Consider the following 24,715-nt stretch of genomic DNA (forward strand, 5'->3'; position numbering starts at 1 on the left):
GACATGGCCTTGCCCTGGCAGGTCCCTTCTGAACCTTAAAAACTGACAGGCCAAAATGGGGGCTAGAGTACCCACTGGCTTGGAGCACATATGTCCAGCCCCAGGTCTGCCTCTGCCAGCAGTGCTGTGGAACTTGAGGCTTTGGTTTTCTCCTCTGCCCAGAGGTGGGGTGCCTTTGGCTGAGTCCCACTGAGTCCCATCCTAAGAAAAGCCGCCACCAAAACTTAGCACCTTATAGGCAAAACGTCCTCCCCTCCAAGGAGCTATAGGAGCAGCTGATGTGCAGGCGCTGCAAGTCCCAGTGAGGACCATGAGGGTACACCCTTCATCACACCGCAGCGGGCCCTCCATTTTGGTCCTTTTTCAGCTCCTGCAGATTCTCAAACTGGGAATCAGCACCCAACTCGAGTGCTATGCCTTGGATGTGAGGGAGTGGTGCTACCTGTGGGGACACTCCTCTTAGGAGCTATAGCCTTGGGTTCCAGCAGCCCCTAGGCCAGTGATGGCGAGCCTATGACACGCGTGTCAGCACTGACACGCGTAGCCATTTCTGATGACACGTGGCCGCTGAGGCAGCTGCATGCCGAGGATGAAACATTTGCTGCTCCTGAGGATGACACATTTGCGACTAGAGTCTTGAAGTTAGTTTTTTCCTCAAAGTGACACACTGCCCGAGTTATGCTCAGTTTTTTGGCGGAGTCTGACACACCAAGCTCAAAAGGTTGCCCATCACTGCCCTAGGAGACAGGAGCACCGCCCTGACCTGAACCCCTGCCTCAGCAGCAGCCTCTCACCCAAGGTCAGTATGGCTGAAGACAAGGCAGCAGTCCCTGTGCGGACAGAGGCAGCAGAGAAAAGGCTGAGGGTGCGGCCCCTGAGCCCCCGGGCCTGAAGGCCTCCGCCCTCACCCGGTGGGCTGGTTTTCTGTGGCGCAGAGAGAGAAGCAGGCACTGATTGCAGCCTGAAAGAGGTATGGCAGGAGTGGAGCACACGTGCATTGGAGACTGAATGGAAAACTTGGACCAAGGTGGATTTTGGACTTGCAGAAACAGGAGGAAGTGGAATTCTAAGACAGAGGGTGGGCCCATAGCTGGCCAGCTCTGGCCAGACCACTAGCGGGCCCTGGCGCAGGAGCCCACCTGCTAAGAGCACGTGAGGAGCTGCCCACCTGAAGAAGGAAGGCTGCCCCCGCACTGCGTCTTTGTGTGCAGATGGCTTGGGCCTTCCAGTCAGAACGTCACCCCTCCATCCCCAAAAAGCCAGAGGGAGGCCCATCCACAGTGGCCTTCTAAGACTTTCTCAGGGCCAGTACTAGGATGAGCTAGTTAATGAAGGAGGCACCGGCCTGGGGTACAAACTTTAAGAGGGCGCCAAAATACTCAGTAACCAAGATAAGCAATATTTGATACAATATTTTAAAAAATCAAAATCAATGCAAAAAACCTGTGATGAACAAAATATCAAAATTTCAAATAAAGACATCAGGATTGCTGATTTTTCAGTTTGCCTTGGGCTCCAATTTGGCTTGGCATGGTCCATTACTGATTCTACTTAAAACCTCATCACAGAATTATTTTTGCATTATTTTGATCTAAAAAATACATTAAATATTACTTATCTCAATTACTGAGTGTTTGGCGGCCTCTTCAGTTTTGCACCTCTCTCATTAATCTGGATTCCTGCCTGGGGCAGAGCTTCCCCTCTAACCTCCCCTTCCTTCGGCCAGACTCACTCAGCCCGGTGACTGACCTCGCCACACCTCCAGAGGCATCCCCAGAGGCCTTTCCCACCCTCCTGCTCACTGCTTCACCCCGCGAGGCGGACAGAGGGGCAGCTGAGGCCGGGAGAGGGCTCCTTCCCTGGGTCCCCAAATGACTCAAGCCAGGTTTGGGAGGTGCCTCCTCTCCACGCCGGACCAGTTCCTCCCCCACCCCCGCCCCTCAAGCCAGGGTCAGGGCCCAGGCCTGCCTGCCCAGAGGCTGGCACCGGTGAGATGCGGGCGCGGGAGCTGGGAGTGGGGTGCACTGGGGCTGTCGGTTGGGGCCTGGGGGGTCCCCACTGGGCTCGGGGCGGGCCTTCGGAGAAAAGGACCGGGCGGGTCGGCGCCCAGGGCGGTTCCTCAGGGCCCAGGGGTACCGGCACAGGCCTGGGCCGGGGCAGTACTCACCGCGGCCGCTCTGGGGGCGCCGGTACACGCTGCCCACGCTGAGGCGGCCCTGCGGGGAGCCGCTGCGCTCCGCCACCGGCGGGGGCGCGTCCGAGCTGCGCACCGGCAGGTAGGGCGGCTCCAGCATGCGGAACGGGGGCTGCGGCTCCGCGGCCCTCGGAGGGACGTAGGCCTCGGGAGGCAGGTGGGCATAGGGCGGGTACCAGCCGAGGGCCGGGTCGCCGCCGTAGGCCTGCGCTGCGTCGGGGCCGGGGTCGGGGAGGGCCTGCTCGGAGCCCGCGGCGCCCTCGTGGTACAGGCTGTGCGAGTAGCGGCGGTCCAGGCCGTCGGCGGGCGGCGGCGCGTAGGGCCGCTCCGGGGCCGGGTAGAAGCCCTGCGGCGAGTGCTCGGGCTGCTCCTCGCCCGCTCCGCCCAAGTCCTCGTAGCGCGCCCGCGGCTGGAACGGGTAGACCACCCCCGCCGAGGCCACGGCCGCCGCCCCGGCGCCGCCGCCCGCCCCGCGGTAGTAGACGTAGCCCTGCTCGTAGGTCCGCGCGGCCGGGTCGTAGGTCTCGTACTGGCTGACGAAGGGCGCCTGCGGGTAGGGGAACTGCTGCGGGCCGGAGGGCGGCTGGCGGTACGTGCCAGCGAAGGCCGAGGCCGAGGCCGACACCGAGGAGCCCCCGTGCTGGGAGACCGCGGTGCGAGCCCGGGCCAGGCCCGCGCCGTCCCCGACGGCCACCTCGCGCCAGTTGCCCGGCACCTGGCCGAAGCCGAAAGGGTGCCGCGCCTGGCCGCGCACGGTGTCCGAGCCCACGCGCCCGGGCAGCGGCGGAGACGGCGCCTGCCGCCGCCGGGGGCCGCCTGGGCTGCGCCGCCGCGGGGCCTGGGGGGCGGCCGCCAGCAGCACCCGGGAGCTACCCTCGGCGCGGTGCGCGCCGGCGGGAACGAACTCGGAGCCCGAGTTGAGCAGGCTGTACACCTGCCCGTTGTTCTCCCACTGGATCAGCTGCCGCCAGCGCCCCGGGTCCGGGCCCTGCCCGGGCGGGGCCTGTTGCCCGTGTGCCAGGATGCAGAGGCAGGCGCCCCACACCAGGGTTCCCACCTGCAAACCGGCGGGGGCCCGGGCCATGGCGGCCCCTCTGAAGAGGCCGGGTGGACCGAGAGGCTCTCGGGAGTGGCCCCCTGTGCGTGCTTCTCTTCCCACGGCCTCGAGGACGGGATGGCTCCTTGCCGGCCGCCGCTCTAGCTTTGTCCATCCTGGCCTTGGTCCGAGCGGGACGGCTCCTCCGATGACAGCATTTCGAGGCCAAGGGGTCAGGGCAGGGCAGGGGCGGTGCCCCAGGCTGCGCGAGGCTCTCTGCGGGGCACCGGGCAGGGCCGCCTGGGGGGCCTGACGCGGGCAGCCCGGCACTGGCCGGCCTCGGGCTGGCGCTTTCCCACTCTGAATGAATAAGCAACAGGCCGGAGTGCTGGGAGGTTTTGGACAGCCTGGTCTGCCTGCTGGGGTCTCCTCCGCAGGGCCCTATGGCCCGCCGGCTTTTAGCTATGTGGCCCGTCCCACAGCTGCTGTGCTCCCTCAGTCCCTGGAGCTCCCAGCCAAGCCACAGACCTGCCTCCTAGGAAGGGAATGGAGCCTGGAGGAGGAGGGGGCTCTGGGGACACGGGCCTGGCAAGTGGGGCCCAGGCAGGCAGAACAGGGCTGAAGGGCCATTTCTTTCTGCTTTGGACCAGACTCCCTCCTCTCCAACTTACTGCTTCTTGTGTGGGCTTGAAGAGCCCCTGACTCCTGTTAACTCCAGCCGCTCACTAGGATCCCTGGGCTCCCATTCCCTTCCCCAAAGCTACGAGACACCCTCCTTGTTGATGGGCCTTCTTGGGGAGATGCTGAAGCCTAGCTGGACCACCCTCTAATTCAGGGTGCCTGCGGCCTGAACACAAAGGGGTTGGAGCTCAGCTTTTTCTTTCTTACCCTCCTGGTCTATAGAATGGGCCTATACCCCTGTTTTGAATAGAACTTGTGAAATCATAAGAGACATTGACTTCCTACACATTAGATATGGTTTCTATTCTGTATCTCTTGAGTCAACATAGCCTGGACATATCCTGAGTGGATAAAATGAGACCCAGGGCTGTCTGCTGTGGGACAGGGGACGCTTGGAGAATCGTGTGCTATAACATAGAATGGCATCATGGAAGATGCAGGAGAATGGGCCTAGTCCTGTTTGAACACTTTGGTGTCTAAGAAATCAAATTCTGAATGTCTCCCCTGGACTGCCTTCTGCCTTCCAATCCTGCCCCTGGGAACTGGAGAGCAGAAATCCCCCTCTGGTGCTTATAAATCAGGTAGGAAGACCCTGCCTTTACCCTGGCCACTGCAGATTGTCCTTCTACTTTGGGAACTCCTGGAGTCCACCGTGGAGGAGACAGCCAGAATGGACATTCCTCAGCGATCCTGAACCCTTGCTCCCCTGCCAGCATTTGTTCACCCATCACCCTGTGCTTTAGGATGAGCTGGTTCAGGTGACTCGGAGTATCCGTCTACCGTTTAAATGCTCATGACCTAGCCAGCAGCCATTCAATACTGGTCCCTTAGCTCTGCAGTGTGGGGTTTGGTTTCAGACTCCTGACAGGACTCCTGCAAGAAGCAACTGGTTTGGCTCAGGACACCAAGCCAGATGCAAAACCAGCTTACAGAGGATCACTGGGACTTGGAGGGTTAAGCCTACCCTCCCTCCTGCCTGCCCCCTGCAGTGCTGGCCTCAGCTGCTTGGAATCCCTGGGGTCTTGTAGGGCCCTCCTGCCAGCCAGATGGGCAGCAGCTCCAGAAGAGGAGGAGGAGGTGAAGTGGAAAGAGGCCTCAGAGTACCCCCAGGCAGGAGGGGAAGGGAAGAGGAGGAATGGAGGGAGTACGGAGGTAGGGAAGCCTCACTGGCCTAGAGGAGAGAAGGCAGAACTCTTCGCAAACCAGGCAGGAGGCAGGGGCTGCCTCAGGGCTTTCCAGCAGTGGGGAGATCAGGGCATGGGCCATTGTGCTCAGCAGGCCTCTAACTCTGAGCCAGCTCTTGGCACGAAACCCTACCCTGTGCTGGCTCCTGCTCCTCTTTCTTTTTTCTTAATAAGGTCGAATCAGAATGAGTCAGAGAAGCCAAGTTTCCTGTTAGGCTCTGTTTGAATAAACTGCTCTGAACACAGCTTGGGCCTCTGCACAGTCTCCCAAGGCCGGAGCTGCGGCCCTGCCAGCCCCTTGCTGAGACTGAAGACTTGGGGTCCCCAGGAGGACGGAGCTAGGGTCTTGGCCTAGCCAGGCCTCTGTCCTGGGAAACCAATGAAGCTGCCAGAGCTTCAGAGTCTTCCTCTATAGCCTGGGGGTAATACCTTTCTTGTGGTATATTGGGAAAATAAATGAGAAGATTATGAAAAGTACCCAGCATAGTGCCAGCCATGTGGCCACTATTTTCTTTCTTTTCTCTGGACTGTGAGAGAAGGAAGGGGCTCATCTCTCAAGGGTGCCCTCCCCCCCTGCCGTTTTCCCTGTCTCTTTCCTGTTTTTACCTGTCGTCAGCATCCTTCCTTGCCCAGTATGAACCTTCAGTTGGGTTTCCCCAGGGCTCTGTGGCTGACAGGGCCCAGCATCTCCGTGAGCCCAGGGGAGCCTTTGTGATTCTACCTCTCCACAAAGGGCAACACCTTACCTCAGTGGCTGGAGGTGTCCCAGCACCAATCGATTGAGGCCTGCACAATGGGGAACTGAGAAAGACCTGGACAGGCTGTAGAGGGTACAGGGCTTGGGTCAAATGAGGGCTTTGAGTCCCCAGGTTGGGCTGGTCCTGAGCTGTCTGGAGGTGGAGCAGGCAGGCAGCTCCTCTGGAGGCCTGCCCCCACAGGCCAGGATTCACACCCACAGTTTTAAGACCCAGGCATGTGGTTAAGGCTTGCTGCCAGTCCCTGGCACTAGAAACTGGTCTCAAGGGACCTTGAAGAGACGGTGATACAGGGCTGAAAAAGCTTGTTGACTATGCATGACTTTTAAGCACCTACTGTGTGCTCAGCTCTAGCCTGGGCTGTCTGTTGCTGAAGCTCCAATGGAGTGGTCAGTGTCTCTTGCCCTTGGTGGAAGATTTCCCAGGCTCTGAAAAAGCTGTGGGGGAACAAGACCAGCAGAGAGTTTGAGGATCAGAGAAGGGATGGGAGCCATGACGTGCCTCACTGCTCTGCAGAGGAAAACCAGACCCACTGTGGGTCAGAGTGTTTCTGTGGTTGGGAAGGGGTAAGGCAGACTCTGGTGCTCCTGCCCTGTCTCTCACATTGGGCGGAGCTGGGTATCCTCCTCCTCCCATGATCCCCAACTGCTGAGCCCAGGCCCTGGCACCTGGGTGGGCAGCCCAGGAAGAGCCGTGGATGGTTTTTGTGCTGAATTGGGAGTGGAAGCCCCAGCCTCTCTGGAAAGTGGGCTGGAGGAAGTGCTGAGTGAGGTCTGGCAGCTGGCACAGAATTTGCTGCCTCGGCAGGGAGAGGACCACCGAGTGACCACTGCCAGCTGGGCCCTGAGCCCACCCTTCCCCTGCAGCCACATCTAGTGCAATGGTGGGGGAGGCGGGGGGGGGGGGGCGTGCTTCAGTCCGTAGAGCCCAGGCAGCGGGGGCAGGGGCATGGAGGGGGCTGGGGACCTTTGGCTTGGAAGCATCTTTCTTTAGTGTTGGAACTTCAGAGAAGCCAGGAAGTGGGGGAGGTGAGGTCAGAGACAGATGGGGTGAGAGGGGAAGGGAAGGAACCCACCCTTCTCTAGGACTCATGGGAATTTGGTGGCTCTGGCCATCTCCCACTCAGTTTTTCCTCCCAGCAAGGGCCTCTCTGGGCCCCTCCCCCATGGTTCTTGGGGAATTGGAAATACTGGCCCTAACAGAACAGTCTTGGCATCAAGGCAAGGCTCTGGAGTCAGGAAGTGCCTCCTCAGCCCCCAGCCTAGCCAGCTTCTCCCCTTCCTGACTTTCTCCTCCTCTCAACAGGCTGCCCTGGCCTTGGGGCCTGCTTAACGGTGCATTCCTTGTTCCCATCCCCACCCCCGCCAGCCCCTGGGAGCTGATAGATCAGGGGAGGGGTCACCATTGCCAGGTGGAGGAGGGGAAAACTCATTCTCATCCCCGCTGCCCCGGGGCCTTCCTTGGAGGAGGTCCAGTCTGTGGCCTGGGGTCTCCTGGGTGGGAGAGCCCCTTGTGTCTAAGTGGGGGGGTGGAGCTCAGCCCCTGTGCAGTGGGGAGAAGGAGGTAACAGTCCCCTGCCCAAAGGAGTGTGCTGGTAAGAGCAGTGAGGATGCTCAGTCCCTTAGGCTGCAGCTGGGCTGATCCTGGAGAACTAGCAGGGAAACTGAGGTGGAAACCCTCTGGTTCTAAGGAAGGCTCTTCCTTCTCTCCTTCCCCTCTCTGCTTCTGTTTTCCTGCCTCTGTATTTAACTTCCTTCTTTCTTTCTGGATCTCTAGATTTTTTGTTTGTTTCTGTTTTCAGTCCATCCATCCATCCATCCATCCATCCATCCATCCATCCATCATTTTTTCTGTCTGTCTCACTCTGCTTCTGGGTCTCACAGTCTCAGTTCTTCCACATCTCTCTTATTCCATTTGCTAATGTTTCTCCCAATTATCCCTTTACTTATCCACTCACTTCCCCTGTCATCATGTTCCCTGGGCACCTGGCTGGCTACAGGGGTTACAGAGAGAAGCAAACCTGTCTGGTCCCCAAAGAGCTTGTAGGCTAGTGAGGTTGATACAAATGAACAGAAGGAACAGCGTGAGGAGTCCTGAGTGGAGGCGAAGACAATGTGCTGCCTCTTCGTGACCTCTCTGAGACATTTCTATCTTCCTCAGTCTCTGTCCATCTGTCTGTCTCTGTCTGTGACTTTCCTGGTGTCACCTTTGTGAGGTGGCTTGCTCTCCGCTTTCTGTGGGACACCTGCAGTTTGCTTCTTTCCCTGTGGTGAGGGAGGCAGGTGGTCTGGTCAAGGGTAGAGGTAGGTGATAGGAGGAGTGTGGCCTTCAGGGCCAGTGCTGACAGACGTGTGCTGACGGCCATGCCTGACACTGACGTAGTTCTGGGTGAAATAAGATGAGGGTCATGGGTATGGATTAGCTCCTATTGTATGCCATAGGACAGACAAAATAAGGTTCTTTCCTGTACTTCAGTGTAAGTGACCCCACCTCCAGGAATCCTCTACGAGTTCAGTTTTGCCCACCTAGGGGCTGGAAGAGGAAGGGACCACAGCTTTAAATAGCTTTTCAATTCAGATTACAAATGAAATACATCAATGATAGGAAATTTAGAAAGGGTAACTGTCATGACCCACTTTTCTTTCTGGTATTCATATTGATCACAGGAGTGCCTGCCTACCCAGATGAGGAGGTACTCAAGATTTTGTTCCCCTTCATTTTTGTTCCCATTGCCTGGGCGGTGGGGAACTGGCTCAGGCAAGGCTCCAGCCTCAGCTCCTCTCCTACTGAAACCTCATCTTCTCTAGGACTGGGCCTGGATACAAGCCAACAGCCAGATCTTCAGTTTTCACTCTGGCAGGAGAAACGCAAGTCTAAATGGGGACATCTTGACCCAATGATTGAGATGGGAAGGTGCAGTGGTGGGGTTGCCTTATTTCTCTCTATGAAGGACTCCAGCCACTTCCTTCCTGTGGCAGGAAGGACAGACTTTCTCTGACCATGGGAGGTTGGTAGCAAACGCCCCATGGAGCGGTTGGTGGCTACAACCTATGTTTGCAGGACCAAGAGGGGCTCCAGGGGCTTCTTTGATTCCAGAAGAAACATCTGGCAACTTAAATTAAAAAAAATAACTTATTTTTAAAAATTGTATTTATTGAAGAGAGAGAGAGAGAGAGAGAGAGAGAGAGAGAGAGAGAGAGAGAGAAACATTGATTTATTGTTTCACTTGTTTATGCATTCATTGGTTGATTCCTATATGTGCCCTGACCGGGGGTTGAATCCAAAACCTTGGTATATTGGGATGATGCTCTAACCAACTGAGCTACCTGACCAGGGCCTTAAAGTTCTACTGTAACATACGTATAGAAAGTGCACAAAGTGTACAGCTTGATGAACGATTCCAAAATGAATACACCTGTGGAACTACCGCCCAGCTGAAGAAATGGAACATCACAGCTGCTGGCACCTTCTGACTGGAAGCTCCTTGAAGTTCTGCCTATGCCAGCAACTGGCTACACCGAAAACTATTTTTTTTCGACAAGATTTTAAATGACTGAGTTATGTGGATAATCATAATATAATTAAAGCCTCCCTTTGATTTCATTTTACTTTCTTTGCTCTTATAAATGATGCTGTAATCTTCATGTCTACCTATGCTACATAGGAGTCTCAGAGGGCCTGGGTTTGGTTCCACCCATTATTTGTGATCTGTGTGACTCACCGTGCCTTTTTTCTTTCTGCAAAATGGGAACAACTATAAGGATTTAAATGAGGTGACATAGCTTCCACCCCCTTTCCAGGCCTTCACCTCACTATTGTCTGTGTCCATGGTTTATGCATGTATGCATATGCATTTTTTGGTTAATCTCTTCCTATCCACTCCTTCCCTCTGAGATTCGTTAGTCTATTGCATGCTTCCATATCTCTAGTTCTATTTTGTCACTTTGTTTTGTTCATTAGAGTCCACATATAAGTGAGATCATGTGGTACTTGTCTTTCTCTGACTGGCTTAGTTTGCTTAGCATAATAGTCTCCGGGTCCCTCCATGCTGTCTCAAAAGGTAAGAGATCCTTCTTTTGTACAGCTGCATGGTATTCCTGTGTGTAAATGTACCACAGCTCCCCCCACTCCCATGTGCCCTTTCTAAATTCATATTTGCACAAGAGTAGGTCTATTATTAGCACCTGCTTCTCTGCTCCCAATGGCTGACTGACTGGCCTTCCCCTCTGTTAATCTGTGCCCATTCTGCCCCCTTAGCCTTTAAACTGGAGGGCTAGAGAGGACTGGTTTACACGATCAGTTCAGTACACTTAATAGTGTGAAGAGAGAACAGCTGTAGACAGTGAAAGTGATTTACTTTTTTTTCTCTGTTTTTCTTGAGCCACTGTATACACCACAGCGTTTTTATCCACTCATCTACTGATGGGCACTTGGGCTGTTTCCAGAGTTTAGCTATTGTAAATAGCGCTACCATGAACATAGGGATGCATACATTTCTGATTGGTGTTTCGGGATTCTTAGGATATATTCCTAGAAGTGGTATTACTGGGTCAAATGGGAGTTCCATTTTTAATTTTTTGAGGAAACTCCATACTGTTTTCCACAGTGGCTACACCAGTCTGCATTCCCACCAGAGTGTACTAGAGTTCCCTTTTCTCCACATCCTTGCCAACACTTGTTGTTGTTGATTTGTTGATGATAGTCATTCTGGCAGGTATGAGGTGATACCTCATTGTCCTTTTAATTTGCATCTCTCTGATGATTAGTGACTTTGAGCATTTTTAAATATGTCTCTTGGCCATCTGTATGTTCTCTTTGGAGAAGTGGCTACTTAGTTCTGTGCCCATTTTTTAATTGGATTGTTTTCCTTTTGTTAAGTTGTATGAGTTCTTTATATATTTTGGAAATTAACCCCTGTGTCATTGGCAAATATGTTCTCTCATACAGTGGGATCCCTTTTCATTTTCATTTTTTTGAAGGTTTATTTTGCTGGGCAGAAGTTTTTTATTTTTATGCAGTACCATTTATTTATTTTTGTTTTAGTTTCCCTTGCCCTAGGAGATGTATCTGTAAACATACTACTATGAGAGATGTCTGAGATTTTGCTGCCTGTGATTTCTTCTAGGATTTTTATGGTTTCATGACTTACATTTAAGTCTTTTATCCATTTTGAGTTTAGTCTTGTGTATGGTGTAAGTTGGTGGTCTAGTTTTCCGGTTTTTGCATGTACCTGTCTAGTTCTCCCAACACCATTTATTGAAGAGGCTGTCTTTACTCCATTGAATGCTCTTGCCTCCTTTGTCAAATATTAATTGAGTGTAATGGCTTGGGCCATTTCTGGGTTTTCTGTTCTATCTATTGATCTATATGCCTGTTCTTGAGCCAGTGCCAGGCTGTTTTGATTACAATGGTTTTGTAGTATAATTTGATATCTGGTATTGTGATCCTTCCGACTTTGTTCTTCTTTGTCAAGATTGCTGTGGCTATTCAGGTCTTTTTTGATTCCATATACATTCTTGTAGTATTTGCTTTAGATCTGTGAAATATGCCATTGGTATTTTAATAAGAGTTGTGTTGAATCTATAGATTACTTTGGGTAGTATGGACATTTTAATGATCCAATCCACAGTCTATCCTTCCATTTGTTTGTACCATCCTCTATTTTTTTTTTCAATGTCTTGTAGTTTTCTGAGTACAGGCCTTTTACATCCTTGTCCAAGATATCTTTTTTATTGTTGTTGCAATGGTAAATGGAATAGTTTCTCTTCCTGAGAGTTCATTATTGGTGTATAAAAATGCCATCTATTTCTGGTTGTTAATTTTGTATCCTGTTACTTTACTGAATTCATTAATTAAATCAAGTAGTTTTTTGGTGGAGTCTTTAGAGTTTTCTAGGTACAATGTCCTGTCATCTGAAAATAATGACAGTTTCACTTCCTCCTTTCCAATTTTGATGGCTTTTCTTTTTTCTTTTTTTCACTGTGGCTAGGACTTCCAGTACTATGTTGAATAAGATTAATGAAAGCGGACATCCCTGTCTTGTTCATGTTCTTTTTTAAAAAATAAATCTTTATTGTTCAGATTATTATAGATGTTCCTCTTTTTTCCCCCCATAGATCCTCTCCACCTGATTCCACCCCCCCCCCACCCCATGCCTTATCCCCCGCCACTGTCCTTCATCCATAGGTGTAAGATTTTTGTCCAATCTCTTCCCGCACCCCTCACGCCCCCTTCCCCCCGAGAATTGTCAGTCCACTCCCTTTCTATGCCCCTGATTCTATTATATTCACCAGTTTATTCTGTTCATCAGATTTTTTTATTGACTTGATTTTTAGATTCACTTGTTGATAGATATGTATTTGTTGTCACTTTGTTGTTCATAATTTTTATCTTTACCTTTTTCTTCTTCTTCCTCTTCTTACAGAATACCTTTCAGCATTTCATATAATCCTGGTTTGGTGGTAATGAACTCCTTTAGCTTTTTCTTGTCTGTGAAGCACTTTATCTGACCTTCAATTCTAAATGATAGCTTTGCTGGGTAGAGTAATGTTGGTTGTAGGTTCTTGCTGTTCATCACTATGAATATTTCTTGCCACTCCCTTCTGGCCTGCATAGTTTCTGTTGAGAAATCAGCTGACAATCGTATGGGTACTCCCTTGTAGGTAACTAACTCTTTTTCTCTTGCTGCTTGTAAGATTCTCTCTTTGTCTTCTGCCCTTGGCATTTTAATTATGATGTGTCTTGGCGTGGTCCTCTTTGGATTCCTTTTGTTTGGGATTCTGTGAGCTTCCTGGACTTGTAAGTCTATTTCTTTCACCAGGTAGAGGAAGTTTTCTGTCATTATTTCTTCAAATATGTTTTCAATATCTTGCTCTCTCTCTTCTTCTGGCACCCCCATAAATCGGATGTTGGTACGCTTGAAGTTGTCCCAGAGGCTCCTTACACTATCTTCAAATTTTTGGATTCTTTTTTCTTTTTGTTTTTCTGATTGGGTGTTTTTTGCTTCCTCATATTTCAAATCTTTGGTTTGATTCTTGGGGTCCTCTAGTCTACTGTTGGATTTCTGTATATTATTCTTTATTTCAGACAGTGTATGATTAATTTCTGACTGGTCCTTTTCCATTTTTTTGGCATTCTCACTAAGCTCCTCGGAGGTCTCACTAAGTTTCTTGGTGGTTTCTAGAAGATTCTTGAGTAACCTTATAACCGTGGTTTTGAACTTTATATCCAGTAGTTTGCTTTCCTCCATTTCTTTCATTCGTGACATGTTTCTTTGTCTCCGCATTTTGGCTGCTTTCTGTGTTGATGGAGTGGCTTTGTGTGGTAGGTGACGTATAGGGCCCAGTGGCTCAGCCTCCCCAATCACCTGAGGTGGACACTCTTGGTGCACCCCTTTGTGGGCTGGGTGCACAGTCTTGTTGTAGTTAAGCCTTGATTGCTTTTGGTACACTGGGAGGAATTGACCTCCAGGCCAATTGGCTGTGAGGATCAGCTGTGTCTACAATGGAAGAACTGCTATGCTGGAGACACCCTTATGGGGCAGGACTTGCTTCAGTGGGGCTTTGGTGCTTACTGAGTCTGCCTCTTGAGTGTGTCACTTATGTATGTGAGGAGTTGAAATCTGGTGTCATCTCACACTGACCACTAGGTACACTGGCTCCTGGATCTCCAAGGAGGTGCAAGTCAGCTACTGTCTGAGGCCACCCAGCAGGAGCTACAGCGAGATCTGAAGATTTCTCATCTTTGTTTGGGGTTTGGAAGTTTTGGAGCTGTCTAACTCAGCTGCAGTTTGTTAGGTTAAGCTGCAAAAGGGCAGGCCATTCATATGCAAAAGCTGCTGCACATAGCTCGGGTGGGTTTGTAAATTGGATGGGGCAGGGTCTCAGGGAATCACTAGGGCGTGGCAAACAGCGATGGCTGCCAGTCAGCTGTCTCTGTGTCTCCGTGTCCCTGCGTCCCGCACCCCAGTGCAGTAAACAATGATTCCTGCGTGCCCGTCTGCGAGAAAGCCACCCTCACTTTCCGACCCAATGCCAGACAGTCCAGTTTCTCCCCGTAGGAGTCTGGTTCCCCAGAGTCTCGCTGGAAACTGGAGTTCAGAGCAGTCAGTAGCTTGTATCTCCCCTCCAATTGAAAAAAAACAGCGCACCCAGTCACCAGCCCGATTTGCGCACCTCCTTACCTCTGCTTTTCCGTGCCTCTGCACCTCCTACACAGTCTCAATGAGCTTTTTTCTTTCCTTCTAGTTGTAGAACTTCTACTCTGCCAGCTTTCCCATGGTTCTGGGTGCTAGTCGTTTTGACTTTTAGTTGTAGTTTTGGTGTGGTTGTGAGAGGCAGCACATACAGGTGTATACCTTATGCCGCCATCTTGGTTTCTCCCTCGTTCATGTTCTCAAGGGAAATGCTTGTAGTTTTTGCCCATTGTCAAATTGCTATGAGAGTCTGATGTTGCATTGAGTCTGATGTTAGCTGTAGGGTAATCATATATGGGCGTGAGGTATGATCCCTCTATTCCCATTTTGCTGAGAATTTTTATCAAAAATGGGTGCTGGATTTTGTTGAATGCTTTTTCTGCATCTATTGGTATGATCATATGGTTTTCATATTTCATTTTGTTTATGTGATGTATCATAGTTATTGATTTGCAAATATTGTACCAGCCTTGCATCCTTGGGATAAATTCCACTTGGTCATGGTGAATAATCTTTTTAATTCATTAATATTTGCTAATATTTTGTTGAGGACTTTGGCATCTATGTTCATCAGGGATATTGTCCTGTAATTTTATTTATAGTTTCTTTATCTGGTTTTAGAATTAGGATAATGCTGGCTTCATAAAAAAAAAAAAAGCTTGGAAATATTTCTTTTCTTGAAATTTTTGGGAATAGTTTGAGGATAGGTGTTAGTTCTTCTTAGAATGTTTCATAAAACTCCCCTGTGAAACCATCTGGTCCAGGACTTTTGTTTGCTGGGAGTTTTTATTTTATTTTATTACTGCTTCGATTTCATTAGTTGTTATTGGTTTATTCGGATAGTCTAATTCTTCCTGATTCAGTTTTGGAAGATTATATGTTTCTAGGAATTTGTCCATTTTGCCCAGGTTGTCCAATTTGTTGTCATATAGTTGTTTGTAATATTTTCTTACAATCTTTTGTAATTCTGTGGTATCATTTGTTACTTCACCTCTTTTTGTTTCTTATTTTATTTATTTGGGTCCTCTCTCTGTTTCTTGATGAGTCTGGCTTTTGGTTCATCAGTCTTGTTTATCTTTTCAAAGAACCAACTCGTGGTTTCATTGATTTTTTTGGTCTCTATGTCATTTATTTCTGCCCTGATCTTTATTATTTCCTTCTTTCTACTTACTCTGGGCTTTCCTTGTTCTCTTTCTAATTCTTTTATAGCAGGGTTAGATAGTTTATTAGAGATTTTTCTTATTTCTTGATGTAGGCCTGTAGTGCTATGAACTTCCCCCTCAGAACTGCTTCTGTTGTGTCAAGACTGTTTTCATTTGTTTCCAGGAAGTTTTACATTTCTTTCTTGATCTCATTAGTAACCCATTTATTGTTTAATAACATGCTATTTAGTCTCCAATGTTTCTAAGTGTTTTTATTGCAGATTTCTAGTTTCATGCCATTGTGTTCTGAGAAGATGCTTGATATTATTTCAATCTTCTTGAATTTGTAGATACTTGTTTTGTGTCCTAACATGTGGTCTGTTTTTAAGCATGTTCCACACGCACTTGAGAAGAATGTATATTCTGCAACTTTAGGGCAAAATATTCTGTAAATGTCTATTAAATCCATCTGATCTAGTGTGTCATTTAGAATAACTGTTTCCTTGTTGATTTTTTTGTCTGGAAGATCTATCCAATGAAGTCAGTGGGGCGTTGAAGTCCCCTACTATGACTATATTGCTATTGATCTCCATCTTAAAGTCCTCAAATAGTTTTTTAAAATATATTTATGTGCTCCAATATTGAGTACATATATGTATATCAGGGTTATAGCCTTTTGTTGGATCAATCCCTTTAGTATTATGTAGTGACCTTCTTTATCTCTTGTTATGCCCTTTGCTTAGAAGTCTATTTTGTCAGATGTAAGTATTGCTACCCCTGCTTTTTTTCATTTCCAATTACATGGAAAATTTTTTTCCATCCCTTCACTTTCATCCTGTGTGAGTCTTTTGTTCTGAGTTGGTTCTCTTGCAGATAGTGTGTGTGTATCTATCTATCTATATCTATCTATCTATCTATCTATCTATCTATCTATCTATCTATCTATCATCTATCTATCATCTATCTATCTATCTATCTATCTATCTATCTATCTATCATCTATCTATCTATATATAATGTTTTCTTATCCATTCAGCTACCCTTTGTCTTTTGATTAGAGTAGTTAATCCATTTACATTTAAGATTATTATTCTTAGGTACTTATTTAGTGCCATTTTTATTCTTTAAAATTTTTTTAAAAAAATTTAGATACATATTTTTTATTGTTGGTAGTATTACAGATATCTCCCATTCCACACCCCCCCCCCTTATCCTCCTCCTCCAAGGCCCTACCCACCCCTCCAGGTCTTTTCCCCTCTAGTGCCTGTGTCCATGGGCTATGTATATAAGTATATAAGTTTTTTGGTTTATCTCTTCTAGTACCCCCAATCCCCACACTGAAGTATGTTAGTCTGTTCCATGCCTCCCTGCTTTAGGTCTTACTTTGTTGGTCAATTCATTTTGTTCATTAGATTCCACAAATAAGTGAGATCATTTGATATTTATCTTTCTCAGATTGGCTTATTTTACTTAGCATAATAGTCTCCAGGTCCATCCATGCTGCCCCAAAGGGTAAGAGAGACCTCTGTTTTTACAGCTTAATAGATCATTTTTATTCTTTATGCCTATGTTTCTCTCTCTCTCTATTTCTTCTTATTACAACAGTCCCTTTAATATGTCTTGCAATGCTGGTTTGGTGGTAATAAAACTCCTTTACTCCCCCTTTTTTTTTTTTTTTGGTCTGGGAAGCTCTTTATTTCACCATGTATTTATGAAAGCCTTGCTAAATAGAGTAGTCTTGGTTTCAGATCCTTGCTTTCATTACTTTGAATACTTTATGCCATTCCCTTCTGGCCTATGGAGTTTCTGTTGAGAAATCCGCTGACAGCTTCATGGGAGCTCTTTGGGGGTAACAAATTGCTTTTCTTGTGCTGCTTTTAAGATTCTCCTTTTGTCTTTAATTTTTGGCATTTTATTTATGATGTGTCTGGACATGGGCTTCTTTGGGTTCTTCTTGCTGAGCATGGGCTTCTTTGGGTTCTTCTCAGTACTTCTTGAACTTGCATAACTTTTTCCTTCACCAGATTAGGAAAGTTTTCTGCCATTATTTATTCAAACAGTTTCTCTCACCTTTGTTCACTTTCTTCTCCTTCTGTTACTCCTATGATGCAGATATTGTCATGTTCCATGTTGTCTCACATCACCCTTAAACTGTCCTGGTTTTTCATTGTTTTTACTTTTTGGTTCTCTGATTGAGTGATTGTTTTCAATGCTGTCTTCTAATTCACTGATTTGATCCTTGGTTTCCTCTAATCTGCTGTTTATTCTTTCCAGTGTAGTCCATATTTCTGCTATGTCATTCTTCATTTCCAAATGCATGTTTTTCATAGTTTCTATATATTTTTTCATGCTTTTGAACATCCTTTTAATTATTACTCTGAACTCTATGTGATAAATTGCTTATCTCCATTTCATTTAGCTCTTCCGGAGAATTTACTTGTTCTTTCATTTGGGGTTTCTTTTTCTTCCCATTTGGGCTGCTTGTTTGGGTTTATTTCTATACTAGAGGCCCAGTGCATGGATTCATGCACCAGTGGGGTTCCTCAGCCTGGCCTGTGCCCTCTTGCAATCTGGGACCCCTCGGGGGATGTAGTAGTGCATGAAGTGGCAGGCAACCAGGGAGGAGCCCGAGCTTGGGCTGGGCACCGTGCCACTCCTGCTCATCCCAGCCCCGCTGCACCTGCCACTGCTGCTGCTCGGTAGGGTGCTGCTGCAGAGGCAGGAGAGGCTTGTGCTGCCACAGCTGCACTTGCCAGCTGTGAGCCTGGTGTCTTGCGCCCGTCAGTCAGCTGAGTAGAGCCTCCACTATGGGAGCACACTGACCACCAGGGGGCAGCTCCTGCATTGAGCGTTTGCCCCCTGATGGTCAGTGCACGTCATAGCAACCGGTCAAATGGTCGTTCGGTCATTTGGTTGCTTAGGCTTTTACATATATAGATATTAGGTAGATCTACAATGACTTCCAGTCTTGGTAGGGTGGCCTTATGTAGTAGGTGACCTGCAGGACCCAGTGGCACAGTCTCTCTGATCACCAGACCTTGGTGCTCTAATAATGTCCTTTATGCACATTGTGTGGGCCCTACTCTTGTAATTGAGTCTTGATTGCTAATGTGCGTGAGCTTGACCCTCAGGCTGACTGACAGTGAGGTTCAACCACAAACACAGCATGCAGGCTGTTGTGCAGGTAATTATCACATGAAGCAGAATTCACCTTAATAGGGTTTGGAGTCTGCCAATATCTCTCTATGGATATACTGCTTGTGAAGCTGTTTTGGGTTCAATTTCTGATAAGGTTACATATAAGAAGCAATCGATGAATGAATGAAAAAGTGGAATAACAAATCAGTGTGTGTGTGTGTGTGTGTGTGTGTGTGTGTGTGTGGGTGTACTAATATATATATATACTAGAGGCCTGGTGCATGAAATTTGTGCATGGTGGAGGGTTGTCCCTCAGCCCAGCCTGCACCCGCTCCAATCTGGGACCCCTTGAGGGCTGTTGGACATCCCTCTCACAATCCAGGACTGCTGGCTCCAAATTGCTCACCTGCCTCTGCCTGATTGCCCCTAACTGCTTCTGCTTGCCAGCCTGATCACCCCCTAACCACTTCCCCGCCAGTCTGATCAATGCCTAACTGCTCCCCGGCCAGCCTGATTGCCCCTAACTGCCCTGCCCTGCTGGCCTGGTCACTCCTAACTGCCCTCCCCTGCCAGTCTGGCCACCCCTAACTATCTTCCCCAGCAGGCCTGGTTGCCCCCAACTGCCCTCCCCTGCTGGCCTGGTCATCCCTAACTGCCCTCCCCTGCAATCCTGCCCCCCCAACTGTCCTCCCCTGCAGGCCTGGTCCCCCCCAACTGCCCTCCCCTGAGGGCCTGGGTCCCAGCCCCAACTGTCCTCCCATGCAGGCCTGGTCCCCCCCAACTGTCCTCCCCTGCAGGCCTAGGTCCCCCCAACTGCCCTCCCCTGCTGTCCTGGTATCCCCAACTGTCCTCCTCTGCAGGCCTGGTCCCCCCCCCCAACTGCCCTCCCCTGCAGGCCTGGTCCCTCCCAACTGTTCTCCCCTGCAGGCCTGGTCTCCCCCAACTGCCCTCCTCTGCTGGCTCAGTCACCCCTAACTGCTGGCCTGATCACCCACAACTACTCTCCCCTGCAGGCCTGGGTCTCCCCCACCCCCAACTGCCCTCCCTTGCTGGCCTGGTCTGCCCCAACTGCTCTCCTCTGCCAGCCTGGTCACCCCCAACTGCCCTCCTTTGCTGGCCTGGTCACCCCTAACTGCCCACAACTGCCCTCCCCTGCAGGCCATCTTGTGGTGGCCATCTTGTGTTCACATGGGGGAAACCATCTTTGACCACATGGGGACAGCCATCTTGTGTCTTGGAGTGATGGTCAATTTGCATATTACTCTTTTCTTAGATAGGATATCAACCTATGAACCAGGAGGTCACAGTTTGATTCCTGATCAGGGCCCATGCCTGGATTGTGGGCTCTGTGGTTGTCTGAAGCTGGTCTCTGGGTTTATTGGTTTTGGTCCTCTTCAGAGGGTCTCTAGTATATGCCAATGGCAGATGCTGTTTGTGACTGGTCCTGAGTAACTTGTTTGGAGCTATCAGCAATCCACAGCTTGTGGCTCCCTGTGTTGGGGCTGAGGGCATGTGGGAAGGACCAAGCTGCACACCAAGGTCTGCTTTTCCTAGTCCCAGGCCCATAAGCAGATTAGACAAAGTATGAAAGCACCCAGAGATCCACCTCTGCCTGCAGGCTGATAGTCTCAGTCACTTATGAGCCTCAGGTTATAGACCTCATCAGAGTGTAAACTCCAAAGGGTGGGGTGAGAGGATTTTCAATGAGTGTGGCAATTGCTTCCCCCCAGGCTAAAACTGCCTTGGTGATAAAAGTCTACCTGAGAAAGATGGCCTCTGCATGCCTCAGCACAGTTCTAGTCCACTCTGCTCTCCTTCTGCCCGAGCCCAAGGTGAGTGGCTGCACATGAAATTTTGTGTGTTGGCTCTTTAAGAGGGTGCCTGCATGCCCACCTGTCTCTCCCTGGTGGATAGAAACCCTGCTGTTTTTCACAGCCAGATGGTATGTGGGTACCTTTCCCCATTTTGGTGCTCTGGTCTGGGGAGCCTGGTTTGGTGTTTAGACCCCAGATTTTTCAGGGGGAAACCCCTGCAGCTGAGATCTCCTTCTGGAACTTCAGCTGCTGCCTGTGGGAGCCTGGCCTGCCCTCATATCTGGACACTTCAATGTGGCCTCCTTTTTATGTCCTTGGTTATAAGGATTCTCTCCAGCTAGTCTTTAGTTGGTTATTCAGGATGATTTTTCTATATTTTAGTTGTAATTCCAGTTAGGCCCTAGGAGAAAGTTAGTGTAGCTTCCACTTAATTCACTGCCATCTTGGAATCTCCTGCATTTTTAAAGAAAATATATTTTTATTGATTTCAGAGAGGAAGGGAGAGGGAAAGAGAGAAACATCAATGATGAGAGAGAATCATTGATCAACTGCCTTCTGCACACCCCCCACTGGGGGTTGAGCCCACAATCTGGGCATGGTCCCCTCCAACTGCCCTCCCCTGCAGGCCTGGTCACCCCCAACTGCCCTCCCCTGCTGGCCCGGTCTCCCCTAATTGCCCTCCCTTGCTGGCCTGGTCACCCCTAACTGCCCTCCCCTGCTGGCCCAGTCACCCCTAACTGCCCTCCCCTGCTGGCCTGGTTGCCCCCAACTGCCCTCCCCTGCCAGCCTGATCGCCCCTAACTTCCCTCCCTTGCCAGCCTGGTCACCCCTAACTGCCCTGCCCTGCCAGCCCGATTGCCTCTAACTGCCCTCCCCTGCTGGCCTGGTCGCCCCCCCTGAAGGCCTGGTTCCCCCCAATTGCCCTCCCCTGCAGGCCATCTTGTGGTGGCCATCTTGTGTCCACATGGGGGCGGCCATCTTTTACCACATGGGGTGGCCATCTTGTGTATTGGAGTGATGGTCAATTTGCGTATCACCCTTTTATTAGATAGGATAGTATTCCTTTGTGTAAAAGTACCACAGCTTGTTTATCCACTCATCTACTGATGGGCACTTGGGCTGTTCCATAAATAGGGCTGCTATGAACATAGGGGTACATATATTCTTTCTGATTGGTGTTTCTGGTTTCTTGGGATATATTCCTAGAAGTGGGATCACTGGGTCAAATGGCAGTTCCATTTTTAATTTTTTGAGGAAACTCCATACTGTTTTCCACAGTGGCTGCACCAGTCTGCATTCCCACCAGCAGTGTACTTTCTCCACATCCTCTCGCCAACACTTGTTTGTTGATTTGTTAATGATAGCCATTCTGACAGGTGTGAGGTGGTACCTCATTGTCATTTTAATTTGCATCTCTCAGATGATTAGTGACTTTGAGCATTTTTCATATGTCTTTTGTCCTTCTGTATGTCCACTTTTGAGAAGTGTCTACTTAGGTTCTTTGCCCATTTTTTAATTGGATTGTTTATCTTCCTTTTGTTAAGTTGTATGAGTTCCTTATATGTTTTGGAAATAACCCCGTATCAGATGTATCATTGGCAAATATGTTCTCCTATTCAGTGGGATCCCTTTTCATTCTGTTGAAGGTTTATTTTGCTGAGCAGAAGCTTTTTATTTTGTTGTAGTCCCATTTTTAAATTTTCTTCTTAGTTTCCTTTGCCCTAGGACTGTAGTCGGCAATCTTTTTATTTTGATGTAGTCCCATTTTTAAATTTTCTTCTTAGTTTCCTTTGCCCTAGGACTGTGGTCGGCAAACTCGCAAGCCACATGTGGTTCTTTGGCCCCTTGAGTGTGGCTCTTCCACAAAAGACCACTGCCTGGGTGAGCCTATTTTGAAGAAGTGGCGTTAGAAGAAGTTTAAGTTTAAAAAATTTGGCTCTCAAAAGAAATTTCAATCGTTGTACTGTTGACATTTGGCTCTGTTGACTAATGAGTTTGCCAACCACTGCCCTAGGAGATGTATTGGTAAACATATTGCTATGAGAGATGTATGAGATTTTACTGCCTATGGTTGTTCTACAATTTTTATGTTTTCAAGACTTACATTTAAGTCTTTTATCCATTTTGAGTTTATTCTTGTTTATGCTGTAAGTTGGTGGTCTAGTTTTTTTTTTTTCTTTCTTGTTTTTTTTTTTGCATGTACCTGTCTAATTTTCCTAGCACCATTTATTGAAGAGACTATCTTTACTCCATTGCCTGCTCTTGCCTCCTTTGTCAAATATTATTTGAGCATAATGGCTTGGTTCTGGGTTCTCTGTTCTGTTCCATTGATTTATATGCCTGTTCTTTTGTCAGCATCAGGGCGTTTTGAGTACAGTGGATTTGTAGTATAACTTGATATGTGGTATTGTGATTCCTCCCATGTTCTATTTTATCAAGATTGCTGAGGCTATTTGCGCTCTGTTTTTGGTTTCATACAAAGTTTTGTAGTTTTATTTTTTTAATTTAACTCTTTTAAATATATATATATAGATTTCTGAGAGGAAGAGATAGGGAGAGAGAGGTGGAAACATCAATGATGAGAGAGAATCATTGATGGGCTGCATCTTGCATGCCCCCTTCTAGGAATTGAGCCCGCAACCCAGACATGTTCCCCGACCAGGAATCAAACTAGTGACCTCTTGGTTCATAGGTCGATGCTCAACCACTGAGCCACACAGCTCAGGATTTATTTAACTCTTTATTTTATCTTCATTTGTGGGAAGCAATAAGACCATAAATTTAAAACAAATTAAGCAACTATCCCAACATGAATCATAAAATAATTCATTATTTCCTAGTGATCTGAAAGGCCATTTTATCATATGCTGAGTATTTTTGTGTTGGACTGAGCTTTCTATTCTATTCTATTGACCTATCAGATAATCTTACACTGGTATTTTAATTATTATGACAAGTCCCCTTTATTTTAAAAAATATTCTTTGCTACTGTCATGTAGATGAACTCTAGATTTTATTTATTTTATTCTAAATCAACAAAAATGAAATAAAAAAGCCCTCTGGGTTTGAAGCTTAAAAAAACAATAAGAATGTGCCACGCATGAAGCAAAGGATTCCAGAAAAAAACAAAAAACAAATTCGCCTTGACTTCAATGCAATTGAATCACTTTTGTTATTCAGCAAGCAACCAAAGTAGGATAATGCCCATATATATTTTTAAAAGGCAGTTTTATTCTTCCTTTCCCCATGTCACCATTTTAAAATCTGAAAATGAAGGCTCCATTACCAACACTAAAACTTTATCATTTATAGCCCCTAGGTGCATAGGATCGGATCAAACCATTTGTGTTCCATTTCTTGCCATATTACTATGCCTGAAGACCCAAGTTTGCTTTTGCTGCAGCATAGGGACTGAGACCTGCTTCAGCTGAATGGAGGTGAGGTGCATGTTTAGTGAAGGGCTTATTTGTTTCTGTTATTTTTTCTGCAAACTTTTCTTTTTTTTCCCCCCCCAAAACTTTTTTCAAAGCAACAGGTCCCAGGAGCACACAAAACAACAGCACTAAAGCCTTACTCATAGGCTTTTCCCTGGAAAAGCTCTTACCTAAAAATAAAGCAAATTGATAAACTGAAGGTACCTTTTTTATTACTCCATGGGGTGGGGAATGTGTGTGTGTGTGTGTGTGTGTGTGTGTGTGTGTGTGTGTGTGTGTGTGTCTATACATATTCATGCCCACCAAATTGTTGCTGCGGTGGGGTGTTTTCATACAAATCTTGAGAGAAAAGTCAAATGTGCTTCAGCCTTGTACTATGTATATGTATTAAAAACAAAGTTTTTTATGTTTTTGTTACTTTAATTATTGTTATAAAAGCCTGCCATTTTTAATATGTGGATTTAGGGAATTTTTGTTTGTTTGCTTTCATGTTTAGGCTTTTTGTTTGTTTGTTTTTCTGGGTAAAAAAATCCCACATGCCTTGCTTTTAGTGTTTGAACTGCTGGTCAGGACATTAAATATTGAAGTGTTTTTAAAAATTAAGAAGTAAAAGAGCTTAAACATCCCTCTGGGAGTTGAATTGGATTAAATTTATAGCTTAATGTGATAATCCACTTCTTTGCAACATTGAATATTTTCATCTAAGAGCATGGCATACCCTTCTGTTTTAAGGTGTTTTTTTATTGTTCTTCAGTGAAGCTTTATCTCACAGATGAATATAAGTGTTTGGTGCTCCTTTTCAGGAACTGGGGCAATGGCATCTGAGTAGGCAGCCTCTGACATGGCTCCCAAGGATCCCTGGTAATTATTACTTTATGAAGTCCCTTCTCCTTATGTGTGGGATGGACTTAGTGACTTGCTTCTCATGAATAGAATGTGGCAAAAGTGATCGGATATTACTTCTGAGATTAGGTGATAGCAGGCTGTGACTTCTGTCTTGCTAGAATGCTCCCTCTTTCTACCCTCTCACTTGCCTGCTCTGAAGAAACTAGCTACCATGTGTGAGCTGCCTTATGGGAAGCCCTGAGGCAAGGAACTGAGGCCCTCAGCCCAACAACCACAAAAAGTGGAATTCTGTCAACA

General features: G+C 47.8%; 1 protein-coding gene and 1 long non-coding RNA gene across 3 annotated transcripts in view; one reads left to right on the forward strand and one right to left on the reverse strand.

Annotated features, from left to right (window-relative positions):
* LOXL1 (lysyl oxidase like 1) overlaps positions 1-3,354 on the reverse strand; it is a 22,816-nt gene extending 19,462 nt beyond the window's left edge. For both annotated transcript variants that reach the window (XM_028133464.2, XM_054716708.1), the window contains exon 1: positions 2,168-3,354. In XM_028133464.2, coding sequence (XP_027989265.2) covers positions 2,168-3,278 — 1,111 coding nt within the window. In that variant the 5' untranslated portion in view covers positions 3,279-3,354. The remainder of the gene's footprint in view (positions 1-2,167) is intronic.
* Positions 2,217-24,422, forward strand: LOC129149192 (uncharacterized). The gene is made up of 3 exons (XR_008556179.1): positions 2,217-2,276; positions 23,451-23,575; positions 24,376-24,422. It is a non-coding gene; the product is annotated as an uncharacterized LOC129149192 (long non-coding RNA).
* Positions 24,423-24,715: the final 293 nt, after the last annotated feature.

Source organism: Eptesicus fuscus, chromosome 5 (assembly GCF_027574615.1).
Source record: "Eptesicus fuscus isolate TK198812 chromosome 5, DD_ASM_mEF_20220401, whole genome shotgun sequence".
Classification (NCBI taxonomy): Eukaryota; Metazoa; Chordata; class Mammalia; order Chiroptera; family Vespertilionidae; genus Eptesicus; species Eptesicus fuscus.